At 39.0% G+C, this 21,865-nt stretch overlaps 1 protein-coding gene across 1 annotated transcript; it reads left to right on the forward strand.

Annotated features, from left to right (window-relative positions):
* Window positions 1–10,234: 10,234 nt before the first annotated feature.
* LOC132143224 (gamma-glutamylaminecyclotransferase C-like) lies at window positions 10,235–10,938 on the forward strand. The gene has a single exon (XM_059553362.1). It carries the CDS (start codon window positions 10,245–10,247, stop codon window positions 10,707–10,709), a length of 465 nt encoding a protein of 154 aa, XP_059409345.1. The 5' UTR covers window positions 10,235–10,244; the 3' UTR covers window positions 10,710–10,938.
* Window positions 10,939–21,865: the final 10,927 nt, after the last annotated feature.

Below are 21,865 nucleotides of genomic sequence, written 5' to 3' on the forward strand. Positions count from 1 at the left end.
GTCCTAGTACTGAGCCTTGAGGTACTCCATACTGCAAATGTGATCGATATGATACCTCTTCATTCACTGATACGAATTGATGGCAGTCATATAAGTACGATTTAAACCATGCCAATGCACTTCCATTAATGTCAACAAAGTTTTCTAGCCTATGCAAAAGAATTTTGTGGTCAATAGTGTCAAACGCAGCACTAAGATCCAATAAAACTAATAGAGAGATACAACCACGATCAGATGATAAGAGCAGGTCATTTGTAACTCTAAGGAGAGCTGTCTCAGTACTATGATACGGTCTAAAACCTGACTGGAAATCCTCACAGATAACCATTTTTTTCTAAGAAGGAATATAATTGTGAGGATACTACCTTTTCTAGTATCTTGGACAGAAAAGGGAGATTCAAGATTGGTCTATAATTAACTAGTTCTTTGGGGTCAAGTTGTGTTTTTTTGATGAGAGGCTGAATAACAGCCAGTTTGAAGGTTTTGGGGACATATCCTAATAACAATGAGGAATTCATAATAGTCAGAAGAGGATCTATGACTTCTGGAAGCACCTCTTTTAGGAGCTTAGATGGAATAGGGTCTAAGATATATGTTGTTGGTTTAGATGATTTAACAAGTTTATACAATCAAGCATCAGATCAGGTGAAAATGTCTCTTTATTATGAAAGCTGCACAGTTTAATACTGGGCTACTGGTTTTCTTCAATAAATCTTTATACATGGTCACTCTCTGTCATGTTATATCATTATATTTCAGAGTTAGGACTGAGAGAACCAGATTACAATATTTATTTAGCTGATCGTACATTTAGACAACACAGTGATTTAGTGTGTGATTACAGCATGTGTTCAGACAGATGTCACTCACACACTGTCTGCTCTCCTCTATTTCATGTATCATTCTGATTTCTCCTCTCTTCTCTCAGTCTTTTTTTATTCTTCATCTTCATTGGTTGCTCTCTCATGTAGAAATGGATGTTGTCGGTATTTCTGCTACTGGACGGGGGTTTCTGTGAGCCTGTTTGTCCAGGACAGTCTTCTCTTTGTGGGACACAGCTGGTGTCTCCCCCTGTTCTGTCTGATTTATCAGACTGCTGTGAGCCGGGAGTGAGAGACAATGGATATGCATGAAGAACAGTTTATTCTTCATTTAGGACACACTGCACCACTGCAAGGTAAGATACAAACACACATGCATTTGTTTCATTATATTAGTGAGGACATTGCATAGATGTCTATTGGTTTTCTATCAGGTTAATTATATTTTCTATGCCCTCTAACCCTACCCCTAAACTTACCCATCACAGACACGTCTGCTAAACACACTAGGCTTAGAATAAACACATAATTTGGTTGATTTGTAAGCCTTTTTAACCAGTGTGCACCAGTATAATGTCATTACTAGTGTGTTGGCATATTATTTAACTGTGGACATTTAGCCCGCACATGTATAATTAAAGAAGTACACACACACACACACACACACACACACTGACCACTTTACCAACTGACCAAAAGGGTGAAACTTTGATGATTACAGTGCTTAAGTAAATTATAGGCTACTATTTGATATATTTTATTTTTATATCCTCATACTTTTGTTACTTTCCTACCACATCTTTAAAAATTGTAAAATGAAACCCTTTTATTGTATGAATATTTAAACTAACAATAAGTTACATTTTCTAATAGATTGGGTTTCATTAATGCCTAGACCTAGCACAACCCCAAATCTACCCCTTACAATAATGCAAAAAAGTAATTGTTGTAGAAAAATTACGCTATATTGATGTGCGCATGCCCAGTATCCACAGCTGTATCTCTTCTAGCCTTAACCATTTAGTGCGGTATACTTGACACAGTACAAAATAAATGCTGAATAAGGTATCCAAATGACCACATTAGTATCAAACTATTAAAATTACTGAAGATGACACAGTAATGCTTTAGAACTACAAAAGTATACTGAATTTATGTGTATGTTTCTGTAATTATAGTGTACCTATAAAGAACATACGTGTAACTATAAGGGAAGAATGTGTTACGTAAGGGATAATGTACATCCAGCTGGTTATTATATCAGAATAAACCCTGACAGGGTGATCAGCCTAAATTTATTTATTCTCAGATAACAACCAGCTGGATGTACATTATCCTGCTTATTACACAGCTACTTACAAGTAAATAATTAGATATAAAATATTGCTTTTGAGAGCAAGTGGCAAAATCAAACAAGACAGTCGTTTAAGAGAAATGGTGCAAAACCACTTATTACACAACATTTCACCACAAAAAATAATTAAGGCAATAAAAGAAAATGTTTTAAAACCTTACCAGTTTGTTGTTTTATAATCCATTACAGCATACAAAATGGCAGCAGCTGCGTTTGTATGAAACAAGAGTGAGTGTGTGATATCAGAAGGACATCATTAAATTGTACACCATTTTGAATCAAGTTTTAATTTATTATTAGCTAAACAAATGCAAAAGCTTCCACCAAGAAAAAATAGTTCCAAGCAAGAGTACTAGCGCCGACTGCTGTTATGCAGATGAGCCTGTGCAATTAGCTTTTATGAATAGCATCTGCCTGCAAAACCTGCATTTTCATGCCAAAAGGTAATGTGAAAGCTGGCTGTTAAAAAAGAAAAAAAAAGATGGCGAGCCAAATAATCTTTAATCACAGATTAAAAGGCAGTCATAAATGCAACATAATCCTATAAAAACTGGGTTAACGATATTAAGAATATTATTTTCAATTACTTTTAAAAGTACCTTCAGAACATTTGAATAGTGGGGGTTACTGACGTTGTCACCATCGCAAGTTTAGGTCTTGATTTATCAACGAACAAAAATAAATTACAATTATATTTCGAGAATACAAACGTCTCTTAACACGGTTAGTCGCACTGGCAGTTCTTAAGTTAAAGTCAAAAGTTGTATTTGTTAACATTAGTTAATGCACTGTGTAGTGAAATAACAAGAACAAAATGAACAGCTGTATTTTTATTAACTAACAAAGTTTATACTACAGGGCCGTTAAATGCTTGAATCTGATTGGCTGACGAACGTTCTGAGGTGTGCAATTATTTTCTGGGAAAGGCACGGCGATTGTAGTTCCAGGCAGCTCTCTTGACTGTATTACAGTTCTATATCACTTAACTAACAACGGACAAGCAGTTTGCACAAAAAGGTGTTGTCAGCGCTGGCCTGACAATTTTATCTGTTAGCCTGATAGTGTAGCAACGTAAAGGCTACACATGACATTTCTCACTGGCAATGTAATAACAGCACTGTTTAGAGACCCTGCAGCAGAAGAGTTTTTATAGACGCATAGAGGTACATTAACCTAATTCACACAAGCTCTCTCTCTCGCTCTCTCTCTCTCTCTCCATCTATATATATATCTATCTGTGTCTCTGTCGCTCTCGCTCTCTTTCTAATAACTTCATTAATAACTGCATTAGAATGCTATTAATGGCTCAAGCCTCCGTTACCAGCTTTAAAATGACGTTTTGGTACTAGCAAAGGAGGCATTGGATGAGATGCAGCAGAACAGTGTAAAACCCGACAAGTAACTTAACTCAAACCGTTTGAGTAAACAGATTGCCTTGATTTAAACCATGCAAGTTTTAAAACTCTGCAGTCAAGTAATTAAGTGATTAACTAAGTGCTGATTGAGCATTAGTGATGAACAGCTGCTGTTAAACAGTCTGAAGAAACAGACTGAAGAAACAGTCGAGCAACATATAAGGACAGCAGTTTGTAAGTTTTGCCTCGTTTTCTCATTAGACTACTGCGTGATCGTCGTTGTTAGGAAAGTTTGGTTTAATTACTGTGTCTCTTACCCTGGTAAATACGTACTCAAGTGGCGCTTGGTTTTGCGTTTGCCTATCACGGGACTGCAAAGTTTCGGTCTGCTAAATAGTGAGGCGTGGCCAGCTGACTTCAATCACAGTTAATCAGGCAAATATAAAATCGGTAGGTTTCACCGCGACTCCACCGAGCAAGGACACCGGCAGGCAGGGTTCTTGAGTATTGCTTTTCTCCTCTTTCTTTACTTTTTTGTATAGCTTGTTCTCAAATACTTATTTAGGTCACTTGTAGTCACTATGTGCTTTCAGATCTCTACTATCACTACTAACACTCAGAGAGTACGCAATGTCCGTCAAAGGAAGGTCTATCTGACAAATCTACAGCCTGTCCCTCTGACCTCAACTACTACGCTCTCTATTCCAGTTGGTCTCTGGAACTGTCAGTCTGCTGTTAACAAAGCAGACTTCATTTCTTCTATTGCTACTCATTCCGGTCTCAACTGAAGCACACCTGAAGACACTGCCACTCCTGCAGCCTTCTCCACCAATTTCACTTGTTCCCACACTCCTCGTACGACTGGGAGGGGTGGAGGTACTGGTCTCCTTACATCAAAAGAATGGAAATTTGATCTTCAACCATCACCTAGAGGTAACGGTTCATATGGCATTACTGTAAACCACCCTGTTAAAATCCACTTTGTGGTCATTTATCGTCCCCCAGATCGATTGGGAAACTTCTTGGAGGAGTTGGATGTGCTGCTATCAAACTTTCCTTAAGATGGTACTTCTCTGGTACTGCTTGGCGACTTCAAAATCCACCTAGATAAACCCCAGGCTGCTGACTTCAACACTTTGCTCACCTCCTTTGATCTCAAGCGAGTGTCTACTAAAGCGACTCACAAATCAGGCAACCAACTGGACCTCATCTACACGCGCTGTTGCTCCATGGACAACTCACTCCACTGCACACCTCAGACCACTTCCTCATTACTGCTATCCTAGCACAAGTGGCACACAATCCAGCACAGGTCACCTTTCGACGGAACCTACGCTCACTCTCTCTATCTCGCCTATCTTCTGTGGTTTCATCCTCACTTCCTTCACTCTCTCAGTTTTCAGCTGTGGACACGAACAGCGCTACGGACACTCTTTGCTCCACTCTAACCTCTTGCTTGCACAACTTTTGCCCACTGTCGTCTAGACCAGCACGCACCACCCCATCTGCCCCCTGGCTGTCCGAGGTTCTCTGTGAACATTGCTCTAAACTCAGGGCTGCAGAGAGGAAATGGTATAAATCAAGAAACTCTACCGACCTCAGTTTGTATTAGTCTCTCCTTTCTTCCTTCTCTGCAAATGTCTTCACTGCTAAAACATCCTAGTACCACAACAAAATTAACAACTGTTGTGATGCTCTTACACTCTTCAAAACTTTCTCTTCTCTTCTTAATCCACCTTCACCTCCTCTTCCATCGACTCTTATAGCTGACGACTTTGCAGATTTCTTCACAAATAAGACAAGAACAATCAGTGACCAATTCTCCACACCGCAGACTGAGGATAACTTCACAATAACCAATGCACATTCTCTCTCCTTTTTCTCTCCACTCTCAGAGATGGACGTTTCCAAACTTGCCCTGTCCAATTATCCTACTTGTCCACTTGATCCGATCCCAACTCACCTTCTTCAAGCGATCTCTTCTTCAGTCATACCTTCACTTACTCACATTATCAACACCTCTCTTCACTCTGGAAAATTTCCCTCAGAATTTAAGCAGGCTCGGGTAAGCCCACTGCTTAAGAAACTCTCTAAATCCAGCACTTCTAGAAAACTACAGACCAGTATCCCTTCTTTCATTCACTGCAAAGACACATGAGCAAGCTGTGTTCAACCAGCTCTCTACAGTATGTTCCTTGTACAGAACAACCTCCTGGACAGCAACCAATCTGGCTTCAAAAGTGGCCACTCAACTGAGACTGCCCTGCTCTCGGTTACTGAAGCCCTGCGACTGGCAAGAGCAGCTTCAAAATCCTCAGTACTCATCTTTCTGGACCTGTCTGCTGCTTTTGACACTGTTAATCACCAGATTCTCCTGTCCACCCTCAGAAAGATGGGCATCTCTGGAACCGCACTCCTGTGGTTTAAGTCCTACCTCTCTGGTAGATCCTTCCGCGTGTCTTGGAGGGGTGATGTTTCTAAGTCACAACAACTTGCTACTGGGGTTCCTCAAGGCTCAGTACTTGGACAACTTCTCTTCTCCATCTACATGATGTCATTAGGATCTGTCATTCAGAAGCATGGCTTTTCTTATCACTGCTACGCTGATGACACCCAACTCTACCTCTCATTCCAACCAGATGACCCGACGGTAGCTGCTCGCATTTCAGCCTGTCTGAATGAAATTTCTAGCTGGATGAATGACCATCACCTTTAGCTCAACCTTAACAAGACAGAACTTCTGGTGGTTCCAGCTAACCCATCGTTTCATCACAACTTCTCTATACAACTGGGTTCGTCAACCATAACTCCTTCCAGGACAGCCAGAAACCTAGGAGTTGTGATGGATCATCAGTTAAGCTTCACTGACCATATTGCTACAACGGCCCGGTCCTGCAGATTTGCCTTATACAACATTAGAAAGATTAGACCCATCCAGTCAGAGCAAGCCTCCCAACTTCTTGACCAAGCTCTGGTTCTCTCCAGACTGGACTATTGTAATGCTCTTCTGGCGGGCCTTCCTGCATGTACTATCAAGTCTCTGCAACTGATCCAGAATGCAGCAGCAAGGGTTGTCTTCAATGAGCCAAAAAAAAGCTCACGTTACTCTACTCATCATGTTACACTGGCTACCAGTAGTCGCTCGCATCAAATTCAAGGTACTGATGCTTGCCTACAAGATGACAACTGGCAAGTGCCCTCCAGAAGTTTGTGCTCTGCAAGTGCACAACGCCTTGTGGTGCCATCCCAAAGAGGTTCAAAATCACTCTCACTGACTTTTTCATGGACTGTGCCCAGCTTCTTGAATGACCCCCCAATCTCAATTCGTACAGCCGATTCTTTACTCATTTTTAACAAACATCTAAAGACTCATCTTTTTCACCAGCACTTAACCAACTAATACTAGGACTTTTCTTGTCTTTCATATATATATATATATATATATAACCTGGCTATGCGTTCTGTACTAGACTAACTGAGACTTGTCATGGCACTTGTATACTGTTGTTCTATTGTTGTTCTCTTGTTGATCTGACTGCTTCTATTGTTCTCATTTGTAAGTCGCTTTGGATAAAAACGTCTGTTAAATGATTAAATGTAAAAATGTAAATGTTAACAAACAGAATCACTGAAAAGAAGAGAAACACAAGAACTACTACAACTGACTTCAGACACAGCCTTAGATGAAATCAACTGAAATAAAATACATGAAATCTCTCAAGATCTGATTAAACAACCCCACAAACAGCAACAACAGCTCCACTTATTAATAACCAGACTGACTTTATTTCTGTCAGACACCAACAGAAGATCTTATTGAGAATGAACTAAGGTTTAGATGTTGATTTATTGTTTCATTTGAAGTAACCATGTTAGAGATCAGTGTTTGCTTTAGTTGGGCTCTTGACCCTTGACTTTTGTCTTAAGCCCTATTTGGACGGGACTAGTTTTACAAGGAAAGAAATAATAATAAAAAATAATAAAATCAAGAGCCAGATCACGTAAACTGTTAATACTGGCTATTGTTATATCAGCATCAGGTAAGATTACTCACGTTCATTTATGCACTCAGTTACATAATGTTTTAATTACAGGTGTACAATTATGAAAATTAAACATGGGTTTAGCCTACTACAAAAATAAAAAAAAAATAAAATAAAAAAGGAAAACAAGTTATACTAAATAAATCACACATTAACATGGTTTTGCTATACTAGTCATTTAGTATTTATTGTGTATTAATACTAATGTTCATCAATCCGAATGACTATATGCAATGCACGCATACAGAGCGTGTGATCTCTGTGACGCCCAGACGCACAAAACAGACCCTCCCACCTCTGTAATAAACACAGAGATGTTAGTCCCGTCCGAATTGGTACATGGAAATCACAGACGTCAGGTGGCAAGAATCGAAACTCAAACGTAGTTTAGAAAACTAGTCCCGTCCGAATAAGGCTTTAGTTTATTTTTTCTCTGGTTCTTGTAACCATGTGTCTTTGACACATGTTTGTTATAACTCAAAAACCCAGAGAAAATATTATCAGGTATTGGTTGTTATACAGAACATCCAGCCAGTATAGTACATCTAAACTAAAAGTTCAAAAGTCAAGCGTCAGGAGTCCAACTAAAGCAAATACTGATCTCCACAATGGTAACTTCAAACGAAACAATAAAACATCATCATCTAAATCTCTGTAAGATCCAAATCTAGTCAGTCTGGTTAGTAAGGAGTGAAGCTGGTAAAGCTGTTTGTTGAGTTGTTTAAATCTTCAGTTGATTTCATCTAAAGCTGTGTCTTCAGTGATTCTGCTTGTTAACAGCAGCTGTTCATCATCAATGCTCAATCATTACATAATTATCTTCTTAACTCCAGCGCTGCTTCAATGCTACTTTAAAACTCTGTAGTGTGAAACACATGAACACTGAGAAGTGGGGACTTTTTTATGAACTATTACATAAAACTTACTTGTGTCATTCACGTATGACTGACGCATTTGAATCACATTCAATTTATTGATTTATTTCATGTAAAAACTATATAATCTTAATGGATGGAAATTTGTTATGTAATTGAATTTAGACCGAAAAAATATTTTTTGAGTGTACAATCTTTTAATCTGCACTGTTTTTGCTGTGTTATTATGTATAGTTCTCTGTCGACGCTCAGTTTCTTTAATCTACTGTAAGATCAGATCTTTACTGCATTTCTACTGAAATACAAACAGAAAGTATCTTCATAGCAAACTCCGCCCATCCCACTTGTCATGTGACGTCACGACCCGCATTTCCTTATTTTCCTAAAGTAAAACACGTAAGGTTTGGCTGAAGTTTATTGAGCTTGTTTTAGCAGTTTGTTCCTGTTTTCTCTCAAACTCACAGTTTGATCTTTGGATAATGAAAGTGTCCGTTATATTATCGGTAAGAGAAACAGTTTTCTTCTGGTTTAGATGTTTATTATTAGCATGTGCTGTGTGTTTACGCGAGATACATAATCAACACTAATTTAATATCATCGAGCATCTAATGCATCATATCATCAGTGTTTAATGTAAATTGATATAATATTTGATCATTTGCAGCTTTAAATGAACATATGACAGTGTGGCTTGAATAGAATAAAAGTCTCCTGAAACTTCACCATCTGAAAACATGAACATTTTTATCATTAATATGCACATTTGTATTTTTTCATGCTTTTATTGTGTGATGGACGACTAATTGTCAGATCTATATATTAACATATTTAATATGTTATCAAATTTTTTAAATAAATTTAAACATTTCTGCCAAAATGAACATGTAAACACTAAAAATGTCAGTTATGTGTAAAGGACATGAACATTTGTGATGCTGTAATTTAACTTTTAGATAAAGATCGTTGAGAGTGTGTTTATACCGTACTTGACCTCAACATCTGACCTTGTAAAGACCTTTATCAGAAATTACACTTTCTTCAAACATGTTTCACATATGAAATGTTTTGTTTGGCATGAGAGCAAAATGAAAAAATAACTGTTTAAATATGTCAGATCACACATATTGAGTGGGTCATGTAAAATGTTTATACACTTATTTCTGTTCTTATGACAATGAAATTATTTAGATGTTTTATTTGCTTGCGTATAAGTGTAAAATGTATGAAAGCCTAGAAGGCCTTTTTTATTTTATTTATTTTAATTTATTTTCTTTGAAGTGCTGAGCTTCCTACAGCTTAATTTCGGCTATGTGAAAATGAAAATGTCTGACGCATGTTTATTTCATAAATATTTGACACAGAATAGTTGTAATGTCTGCTAAGTTTGCAAATGGCTTGCCATTAGGGTTGCAAAAGGGCAGAACATTTCTACTTGTCATTGTAATGATTAGGAATTATATCACTAATATTTTTGAACAAAGACAATCATCACAATCCTAAACAGTGCTGTATAAATACATGTATATTTGTACAGCATATTTATCTGTGTTAGATTTAGACTGAACATTCACATTTTCTTTGAAAGAGCAAGAGGGGGTAATGTACGAATGTGTGGTGGTGGTGTTTGAAGAAGACAATACAGTGTGTGTAAAAATGAACAAGCAATGGTGAATTAGCTGTCAGTTTACACATTTCTGCAAAAAACATAGTTCTGTAAAAATAAAAGACCTGTAAATGTCAGTGAGTTAATCTTGAATGCTAATGAAGCATCTCGTCTCTCGTGTCCCACAGTTAACATGCATCATGTCTTCATCTATGGCACACTGAAGAGAGGCCAGCCCAATCACTCCATAATAATCAACACCACCATCGGTCAGGCCGAGTTCCTCGCGCACGCTCGAACCGTAGAGCCATACCCACTTGTGATCGCCACCAAAAACAACTACCCCTTCCTGCTCAATGTGCCTGGTAAGGGCAAGCGCGTCCACGGCGAGATCTACTCCGTAGACCAGAAGATGCTGGACTTCCTGGACGAGTATGAAGAATGTCCTGAGTTGTACCAGCGCACCAAGGTCCAGCTGGAGGTGCAGGACGGGGACGGTGAAGGAGAAAACACACTGAAGCCTGGAAGCATTGAGGAAGCGTTTTTGTACAGCACGAATACATATGAACCTGAGTGGCTCCAGAAACCAACATATGATAATTATGATACGAACGGTGATCACGGACTGCCATATCATGAGGACACAAGCCCTGAGTAATGACTGTACAGCTGCTGCTTACCAGGGTCCAAAATTGACAATTTAACAACCTGTCAGTGTCACATCAATTTACCCTTTAGATTTTTGTGTTTTCTTATGATTATGTGATTTGTTTAGCTGTTTAATTTAATTTAATTTAATTTCATATAAATGACAAATATATCGAAGCCTGGAAAAGCCATTTTATTTTCATTTTTCATGTATGGAATATTTCATATCACAGAGAAGAAACAACCCTAGAGAAATTTTAGATAAATCTGGGATTATATATATATATATATATATATATATATATATATATATATATATATATATATATATATATATATATATTTGTTTTCTTTTCTGCATTTAATTTAATGGCAAGTGTTAATTAAGTGTTATTTTTTGGACCCTGATTTTTAATGTTGTATGTACTCAGATGATATATTAATGTTGTTATATATAAATATATGGTGTCATAAAAAGTACCATGTTCACAGAGAAGATTTGTAAGGATATATACATTCAAATAATTGCAAAAAGATACAACGGTACACAGCAAAATCTCCAGTGTTAATTTAACACTCTGAGTGTGGACACATATAAACACTGAAGCAGTGTTAAAAGTAACACCGAAGCAGAGTTGAAGTTAATGAGATAATTAAGAAGTTAATTGAATTATGATTGAGCATTATTGAAGAAACCTGATGTTAACAAGCAGAATCACCAAAGGAGAAAATCACAATTTGTGTGTCACCATTATAGTGGTCAGTAGTGGTGTTTGCTTTAGTTGGGATCTTGGCTTGTGACTTTTTAAATTTAAAATATGTGTGTCAAGCCAAGAGCAAAAATCTTCATGTGTTGATGATTATGTTTTAATGTAGTCATTGCTTGACCTTAATCACTGAACTCTTCTCAAAGATTATCAATCATTATTGAGTGTAACAGCTTTGACTCATCAATGAAACAGTCTGTATTTTCTATAATTTTTGTAGGCATCTCTTGCAAATAATTCAGATTTTTGTTTTTATTAAAGGGTTTTAATTTTAGACACAGATAACAAGAATCAGCGTTTGAATCTCAACAACGGTGACAAACAGCATTTTCAGATAAACAGATCTACTCTGAACATCACAAAACTAGATTCACATAAAAACAGCAAAAATAAAATATAGTTAGAATTAAAAGTTAAAATGACAGTTCAGCTCATAATTTATTCATGCCGCAATGCATGATGGGAGCCATGGATGAGTTTTTATTGGCTACAACATGCTTTTTTGATGGTCACCATTGTTGTGATGCTCAAGCTGATTCTTGATGTCTGGGTTTCTAGACTAAATAATTTTTTCTTTGTGCAGAAATAACTTTAAAAAACATGTCATATTATGGCAAAAATGCTGGATAACTTTTTTCCACCTAATTTATGTACACAGTAAAGAAACCTGAACTCAGCATTCATGTCACTCCACGACAATTAGCTCAAACCACAATCAATACCATAAGATTGCTTTTGCTGTGGTCTGTCTGTATGTTACAACTCAGTTACCCCAGCCACATAAAAATCTGAAGTTAATAACTGAAGGGTCAAGATGCCAACTAAAGCAAACACTGACCACTATAATGGTGACACACAAATTGTGATTTTCTGGTTTGTTGATTCTGCTTGTTAACATCAGGTGTCTTCAATAATGGTCAACCATAACTCAATTAACTTCTTAATTATCTCATTAACTTCAACTCTGCTTCAGTGTTACTTTTAACACTGCTTCAGTGTTTATATGAGTCCACAAATTGTAAAGTCACCTTGGCCAATCAGAAGCAGTCAGCGGCGCACACTCTGACGTCACAAGGCAAAACCCCCGGTTATACACTGCACTGCAACCGGCGTTTCTGAAAATGCTCACCCTGGCCGGAGTTTCCAAAAATGTTGTGTGGACGAAAGGCCGAACCACGTAAAAAAAAGTCACGGTTATAAAAATACCAGTGTCCATGTGGACAGGGCCTCGGAGTGTTAAATTAACACTGGGGATTTTGCTGTGTATATGTGTGCAAATATCCTGTCACACTAGGACTTCGAAGTGTTTAATTTGAAGCAGGATATACTGGTGGAATGGCTTTATTGCATCAGATATAACTCGCTGCTCACAGCTGATTGGTCTAGTGTGGTATCTTTGAAAAGATAGTACTTTATAAACACACACAAAAAATGAAGAGAAACAAGTATAAGAAATGAAGGGTCAAGATACTAACTAAAGCAAGCACTAACCATCATAATGGTGATAATGTTGGTATTGTTTTCATTAAAACATCAACATCTAAACCTCTGATAATCTCAGTAAAAACTTTTGTATAAATCAAACTGATATATAAGTGAAGATGGTAATATTGGTTTTGGAGTTATTTAATCAGCGATTTTGGACTTTTCAGTTCAAAACCATGTTAATTGCAGCCCTACATGATCTCTGATTGAAAGAATTCAAAACAGACATGATTTAATCGCATCGAATCCTGCTGTACATAAAGCAAACATAGATCTGAGGTTGTTTCAGTGTTAATGTTTATTCACCTTTAACAAAAGAATAATGTTATTAAATTTGTAAATGTGATAAAATCAATTAATCAATAAATTCCAACATTTATTCATTGTTGATTCATTTTTGCTTTGCTACTGCAGTGTAATTTATCGGCAATCAAAATGTAAAGTTGTGAAATGTTATAATGTGTGATGCTTGCATGAAAATTTTGAAAAACTAAAGTGAAACCTTAGTGAAACTATCATCACATAAGATCTCAGCAGTTGACAGTAACTGGTTCCAAGTCAAGCGGCAACATTCTGATCTGAAAAATGAAGCCTACCCGGAAGTGCGAAAAACTGCAATACATCGAAAATCCGCCAGGGGAAGGTCCCAAAAGGGAGCAAATGTCCATAGCCCCCATGTTAAAATGTCCGTTTTTACAGCATAAATTCATGTTTTTACAAGTTGGTCCCATGGACTTTTATTGTATTTTTCGATAGCTTCCGAGTGCCTGACAACTGTGAGGGGGGTGATTTTTTTTCTAACTCGTTAGTTTAGATCGTATTTAGATATAAAATATATGACAATAAGGGTGTGGTTAACTTTGAGTGACAGCTTGATTGATAGCTGACAAGGCAGCGCCACGGAGAATGACAACAAGAAGTGCCATTTTTTAATACAGTTGACATATAATACTACTGTTTCTGTATCATGAAATGTAGTTTTAAGAGGTTTTCAGGCGAGAATGTAGTTGTTTAAAGCTCAAATCTGTGGTTTATTTAAAGATTTATACAATTTTATCCAGTTGATCTAGCGATGACCGGACGCTCGGCGTTCATGTACCCCACCTGAAGCAGTCTTTCCTCGGCTAGACCTTCTAAAGTTTGCCGCCAATGCCGCGGACTCTGGCGTCTCTGTAGTGGTTAAACATGAGATATTATTCATCTTGTGTATATCTAATGGGCGATTTTTTGTCTCGTAAATCTATAATTTTTTCCCTGGGCAATCGTTTTGGCTGAGGGGAAGTTTCATAACTTCATAAGCTATTTAACTTTACCGATGTATGGTTAGACTAGAGCGCTGACTTTGTATGTTTAACTGAATTGTTTGCTTTATTTGTATAGCTTCTTATACCTTTTACTTATACTTTTATAATGGCTAATATTGATAAAACTGAAATTTAACAAAAAGAGACTGGGTTGAGTTTTGTCATTTTAAATTTTAATACAACGAAGATGATCTGTAATGTTGTTTACTGCAAAATCTGTTGTTTAGTACAAATGCACATATTGCCTGGACCATAAAATGTTTATATATTTTTATGTTATATTTAAAATGAAAAGAGGCAGGTTTGTGTTTTATATTTTGTTTTTTCATAAATAGGCAAACGTTATGTGTAGTTGAATATAATCAATATGCGTTGCCTGAACCACATTTGTGTGGCTATAATGTTTAAGATTTTTTTTAATGAAAACGAAAATAGTTAGTATTGTGTTTTATAACATATTTCGTTGCCTAAAATATACACAGAGATAACCGAATTTGCAGAGCGAGCTGAGTGGAGCGTGCTGCGTCAGAAGGTGGGCGGGGTTAGGATTTCCCAAGATTTTCCAAGATGGCGCAGCCCATACCCCCATACATAAACGGCTTCAAACCCGTTCTTCAGAAAGTCTATGGGTGACGTCACAGACGATTTGTGTTATGTGTTTTATAGGTAAACCATAACCTTTATAGGAGGCTTAACACAAGGACCACCACTGCACATCCGTTGAACCCACGGCTTTATTATCGTTCCCCCCTACAACAACAACCTACACATGGTTCCTACCCCATTAGTTAACCTGATACTACATCCCCCTTTCTAAGCAAAGGATAATCTTTGTGCAGATGCAAAAATAACATTAAGGCATTTCTAAACTATAACAGAAGGCTCTTCCGATTACTTATACTGAAAATATAACCCATACCATCATTAAAATGATAATCAAGATCAGTAACAGTAATAACACACATTTATGGTTCTCAAATTTTTCCATACTGTTCAGCTGTGAAGTACTATGAACATGTGCTTCTGTAAACACTTTATCAACAACATTAATTGGCGACAATCAACTACTCCCTGCGCTCCTCCATAACTCAGGTGCCATTCCTAAGACCGAACAAAGTCTTTCAAGCAAGATGGAGGATTCCTTATTCGGGCTGGGAAACGTCTTTCACAAACAGGAGACTGCTGACTGGCTACACACTGTGCTCCGGGTTTGACAGGAGTGTGTGTGTCATCAAGAACTGTGCTTTCGGGTGCTGGTTCAATTAAGTTAGCAGGTTCTCCAGGAGCCACAGGGGTTGGTGAAAGATGGTATCTGTTCCTTCGCAGAGTGCCCCCGGGCGTCTCAATGATGTATGACCTCGGCGTGCCGGCAGTAGACACCACCGTGCCTCTTTCCACTGTATCTTTGACCCACACATGATCACCGGGTTGAAGGAATGGCATGTCGCGTGCTCTGTGTCTTTGGTCATAATTCTGTCGCAGTTTTTGTCTGTACCTTTGCTCTGTTCTTTTCAGGTTATCCATGTCTGCGCACCCTGGGTTGAGCTTGGATGGAATGACGGGAACCAGCGTTCTTATTTTCCTCCCCATCAGAAGTTCAGTGGGACTGTATCCATTCGCCATGGGAGCAGCTCGATAGGCCATCAGGGCGAGGTAAGGGTCACTGGATTTCTTGAGAAGACGTTTGATCGTCCTCACAGCGCGCTCCGCCTCCCCGTTGCTCTGTGGGAAATGGGGACTGGATGTCACATGACTAAACCCCCAATCCTGTGCAAACTGCCTGAAGATCTCAGATGCAAATTGTGGGCCGTTGTCTGAGCGGACCACTTCAGGTATACCATGACGAGCAAAGATAGACTTGACATGATCAATCACAGCTCCAGATGTTGTAGATGTCAGTTTTGCTACTTCAAAATATCTGGAGAAATAGTCCACGACGACCAGGTATTGTTTGCTGTCTATCTGGAATAAATCCGCTCCTACAGTGGACCATGGTCATGGCCCTCGTGCAGCTTGGACAGGATGTCTGCCCTGAGTGACGCTGTGATGACTATTCTGCTGCCATACAACAGTAGACCCTCTTGAATTGTGAGCTCACCTGAATATTGCAGATATGGCTGGAACACTCTGTTAATTGAGAATTTATCTGGCCCTTCCTTCGACACAGAATTTCTTCAAGTGCTTGAGTATGGGGTCGTCATCCTGGTGTCTCTGAATTTCTTTTAACCTCTTTTCTGTAGCTGGGAGATTCGCTACAACAGAGTCAACATAGAGGTTGATTTCCTCCTCCTGCAATCCTTCTGCAGTGTGACTGACGGGAGCTCGGGACAGCACATCCACAGTTGCGATGTCTTTGCCAGCCACATGCGATATGGTGTAGGCAAACCGCATTAGTTGCATGCGCAGGCACTGTATGCGTGGAGGAAGTTCATCTAAGCTCTTTGAGCCTAGTAGAGGAATCAGGGGCTTGTGGTCGGTTTCAATGTGAAAACTCTTTCCAATTAGGAACTCTGCGAACCTCTCACAGGCCCATGATGATGCTAGCGCCTCCTTCTCGATCTGGGCGTATCGCTGCTCAGTGCTGCTGAGGGCTCTCGAGGCATATGCCACAGGTTTCCACTCTGAGTCTGTTTGCCACTGGAGAAGAACGGCGCCCATCCCATATGAGGAAGAGTCAGCGGAGACAAGCGTTTCAGCGTTCGGGTCATACAATGCAAGCCCTGGGGGTGTTGTCAAATCTTCTCTTATGTTATCGAAGGCCTGCTGTTGTTGCGGCCCCCAGGCCCACATACTGGACTTTTTCAGCAGGTCTCTGAGTGGTCGTGTTTTCTCAGCCAAGTGAGGCAGGAACTTCCCCAGGTGGTTTGTCATCCCCAGGAAGCGTCTCACTTCGCTGACGTTACTGGGTGCTTTTACAGCGCTCACTTTATCAGGGTCAGCACTGACGCCTGATGCCTCAATGACCTGCCCCAGGAACTTCATCCTGCTCTTAGAAAACTTACACTTATTGTTGAGTGTCACTCCCGCCTCCTGCAGTCGTGACAGTACTTTCCACAGTCTCTCATCATGCTCCGTCTGTGTGGCTCCCCAGATGAGCACGTCATCCATCTGACATAGAACCCCCACCAGGCCCTCCAAGATGCGTGACATGCGCTTTTGGAAATGTTCTGGTGCTGATAAGATCCCAAAACACAGGCGATTATAACAATACCGCCCGAACGGAGTTATGAAATTGGTTAGCAGAGATGACTCCTTGGACAGTGGAATCTGCCAAAAGCCTGCGTTGGCGTCTAGCTTTGAAAACACTTTGGCCCCAGCGAGCTGTCCTAAAGTGTGTTCAACTGAGGGGAGAGGATGCTTCTCTCTCATAACTGATTTGTTCAGCTCTGTAAGATCGGTGCATATTCTCACCTTTCCTGTGCGTTTCGGCACCACCACCATAGGCGCACACCATTCAGTGGGCCCCTCCACCTTTGAGATAACTCCCTGCTGCTCCATACGGTCCAACTCCTCTCTGACCTTTGGCAGGAGTGGGAGGGAGATGCGCCGGGAGAGGGAGAAAGGCTGAGCGCCTGGTTTCAATAATATGTTGTACTCGCCCTCCATTTTACCGAGTCTACAGAAAAGCTTAGGGAACTCCCTTTTTACTGTCTCTTTGGAGTCCAGGCTGATGTTATTTATTCTGGCGACCAACTGCAGTGCCACTGCAGCAAGCCCGCCTAGCAGTAGTGTGCACAGCCCCTCCACAATGTAAATTTCCTCTTTAGTACTTTTACTGTTCTTACTGAGGGTGGCTATAAACTTGCCCTTCACATTCAGACAAGTCCCTCCTGGCCCCAGCAGAACCCTCGTTGACTTTTCCAGCTTGCTGAACTGGCCCTGGTTACAGCATTTCCGATATAGCGGTGACGTCTGCGCCAGTGTAAATTTTAAAGCGTGCATTGAGATTCTCCACATGTATGTCTGTCATCCATGGGCTGTCATTTGCGTCCGCTGACAGTGAACCCAGAAATGCAACTTCCTCACCAGTGTCCTCAACCACTGTAGCTACATGCATTTCATACATTCTTTTGGTTTTGCAAACTCTGGCGTAATGTCCTTTTTTTTCTGCAGTTATTGCATATTACCTCTTTAGCTGGACATTGTTGTTGGCTATGCCATCTTGAATCACCGCATCTGCTGCAATATACCTGTCTTTCCTTCTGTTTTTTCTCTGTTTGCTTGTATTGTGGCTTCAGTTGTTTTGCGCGTGCGCCGTTGCGCTGTCGCGTGTGCACGCTGTCGCGCGTGCACGCTGTCAAGCTGAGCGTTGGAAATATCTGCTTTAAAGTTCATTTTTAGCATTTCTTGTTGCTTCTTCACCTGCTCGCTTTGTCTAGCTCTGTTAATTGCTTTCTCTAGAGTCAGATCGGGATCGAGTTGTAGCTGTTCTGACATGCGTTTATCTCTCAGACCCACAACAAGTCTATCTCTCACCATATTGTCATGCAGAGCCCCATATCCGCAGCGCTCCGCTAGACAGTGCAGCGCAGTGTGAAAGCTGTCAGCCGACTCGCCCATTTCTTGCTGCCTCTGGTTAAACTTTGCCCTCTCGAAGATCACATTTCTGCGTGTTACAAAGTGAGCATCCAGCTTTCTCTTAACTGTATCGTACTCACTCGCTTCCTCTGGGCTGAGGTGCAGAGAAACCAGTATATCCTCCGCCTCCTCCCCCATTGTGTAAATCAGTGCATTAACTTGATTTTCGTCCGCTTGTGTCTCCAATCCAGATGCGATGCGGAATCTGTCGAAGCGTTTAATCCATTTAGTCCAGTCTTCGGCTTTAAATGTGAACTCCCTTACGAAAAATAACCATGGTTTTATTATAGTAAAACTGTGGTAACCCATGGTTTTTTGGCGTGTTGACTACCATTTGTATAACCACAGATTTACTACAAATACCATGGTTAAACTATGGTTAATTTGGCAAAACCATGGTTAATTTGTGGTTACCATGGTTAAACTATAGTAACCATGGTTTTTTGGTTTTATTTATAGTAAAACCATGGTTAATTTTTGTAAGGGCTTTTCTGGTGGGGAAACTTGAAACTGATTCATTTTGCCGTCTGTGAGCTCGCTAGCATTAGCGTTAGCCCCAAACTTTCGGTAATCGGCAGAGAGAAAGCAAATAAACAACTAACCTACGTCCTGTGTTATCTCTTATTTGTTCGACGTCCTTTAATATTACGTTTTTGCCTCTGACACCATGTTATGTGTGGACCACCGCTGCACATCCGTTGAACCCACGGATTTATTATCGTTCCCCCCTACAACAACAACCTACACATGGTTCCTACCCCATTAGTTAACCTGATACTACACTTTGTCCATATTTTTTACAGTCTATGTTCCAATTACACCCGGCTGCAGCCTGCAGATCGAGGCGGGGCTGCACCTGCTCACCTACTCTGATTGGTTCGATCGCCTTTCATAGACATACATGATAGGAAATGTGTGCGTAGTTGGTGTAGGACGGAGAATGCTGTTTAAAAAGCTAAAAACCCTGTACAGTTTTACAAAGCCTTTACTATAATGCAGTTTTTTTATTGTCAACTTGACTTACTATGTCTAATTTATTATTACTCACTATGCCAGATTAATTTAAAAATGAATAAATGGGACATTCTAAAAGCACGATTAACATGAAAGTACATGGCTTTATGCATTAAAACAGTGTTTTAAAAAGACCAAACTCAGTATTCTATTCACAAACAAGCAGATATGAGCACAGAATACGAACACAAAGCGTTTAATTTCCACCCATAACCTACTTGTCTGTAAATAAAATGTGTTATTAAAAATGTTTACTGAGTTGGGTCTTTTTAAAACACATTTTAATGCATTATGCCACGTTACGCGTTTTCCTTTTAGTCTAATGGTTTTCGATGGGAGGAAAACGCTTAACACGTATTTAAACAGATTGCATTCTTATTCTGGACTCATTTGCCTGTCAGTGAATAGAATGCTTTATTATTAAATTGTTTACTGAGTTTGGTCTTTTAAAAACACTGTTTTAATGCATTAAGCCACATTAAACGTAGAATGTCCTGAATCATTCCAGCTGATTGAAAAGAATCGGCTCAATGGTCACAAATGGATATCGGAGAAGATACCAATTTAATATAAATAGATGATACTTTATAAAGTTTATCTCAATATTTGACAGTGGCTGTGAGACTGCACTAAAATAAGAGCACAATTATCATGAAGTTGTGTTTGTAACTATAGCAACGGTTTACAGGTATGTCCTTTCAGAATCATCACTGGCTGATAGAAATAAAAGTTTATCGATTTCTTCACTTTCAAATAACGAGGAGCAACATATTTTCCTGAAATAAAGGGGAGAAAAAGTCTATATTTTGCAATGTAGTAAAGAAAATTAAAAGTTTCATAAAAATTAATTTTGCAGACACATTAGACTATTGCAGTGTCATTTATCAACTGCATGACGGATAATTATATGTAACAATAATTGTCTTGTCATGCTATATAAATTAAAACAGTAATGATACACCCCTTTCATTTTCCTTTCTCATACTCTGATGATATGAAATAATCAAATTTTCTAAAATGATTTAATTCATAATTTATTCTTCTATCTGAAAACCTGATCATCTTACTGTGGATAATCAACCCAATTAATTTACTATATTCGTATGTTAGCCTAAAGATCAGCTTAATTTAACAAAACAATCATTTCAGGGACATGGTGAATTACAGGCTAATGTTTTTTTTTTTCTATTTCTTTTGTGCATTATGAAGGCTTTGTAAAACTGTACAGTGTTTTTAGCTTTTTAAACAGCATTCTCCATCCTACACCAACTACGCACACATTTCCTATCATTTATGTCTGTGAAAGACGATTGAACCAATCAGAGTAGGTGTGGGGCGGGGCTGCACGTGCAACCCCACCCCAGGTGCAACCCCGCCTTGACCTGCAGGCTGCAGCTGGGTGCTTCTCACTGGTTCAGACTATATAAACCGGTCTGGGGAGTATTTCTGTTATTCACAGCAATACCTTACAAAATACATAGCCTGTGGAGTTTAGGATCTCATCACACATGTAGAAGTCGATGCAGGCCCTCTTATTTTTTGCTGCTCCATGTGGATTGCTGCAAAGCTTTAAATAAAATATCACTTTGGATATAAAGACACCAGGAAGATCAGCTATCAGCTGCTACATAAAAAAAGACTTTGTATTCACAGACGGCAAGGTGTGTATATATTCACTTTGGGGTGAATAGCTCACTTATCTGATGTTAAATTATTATTATTATTATTACTTTATTATTATCATTATTATTATTATTATTATTATTTATATCATTTTCTTATGTTCTCCTAATCCACACAAACTACTGTAGAATTAGGGACTTTTGATATTTAACAATAATTTGTAAATAACTTCTGTACAATATACCACTTCCTTGTTAATGGATGGTATGCAATGCTTTTCAGTTAATAATGTATTGTTCTAATATATGGGGCTTGTTACATTTGCTTGATTTTATGAAAAATGGTGACAATTATCCTTATCAAATAAAATATTTCTCTATGTCTGTCCATTAAAT

The sequence above is a fragment of the Carassius carassius genome, chromosome 7 (genome assembly GCF_963082965.1).
Source record: "Carassius carassius chromosome 7, fCarCar2.1, whole genome shotgun sequence".
Taxonomy (NCBI): Eukaryota; Metazoa; Chordata; class Actinopteri; order Cypriniformes; family Cyprinidae; genus Carassius; species Carassius carassius.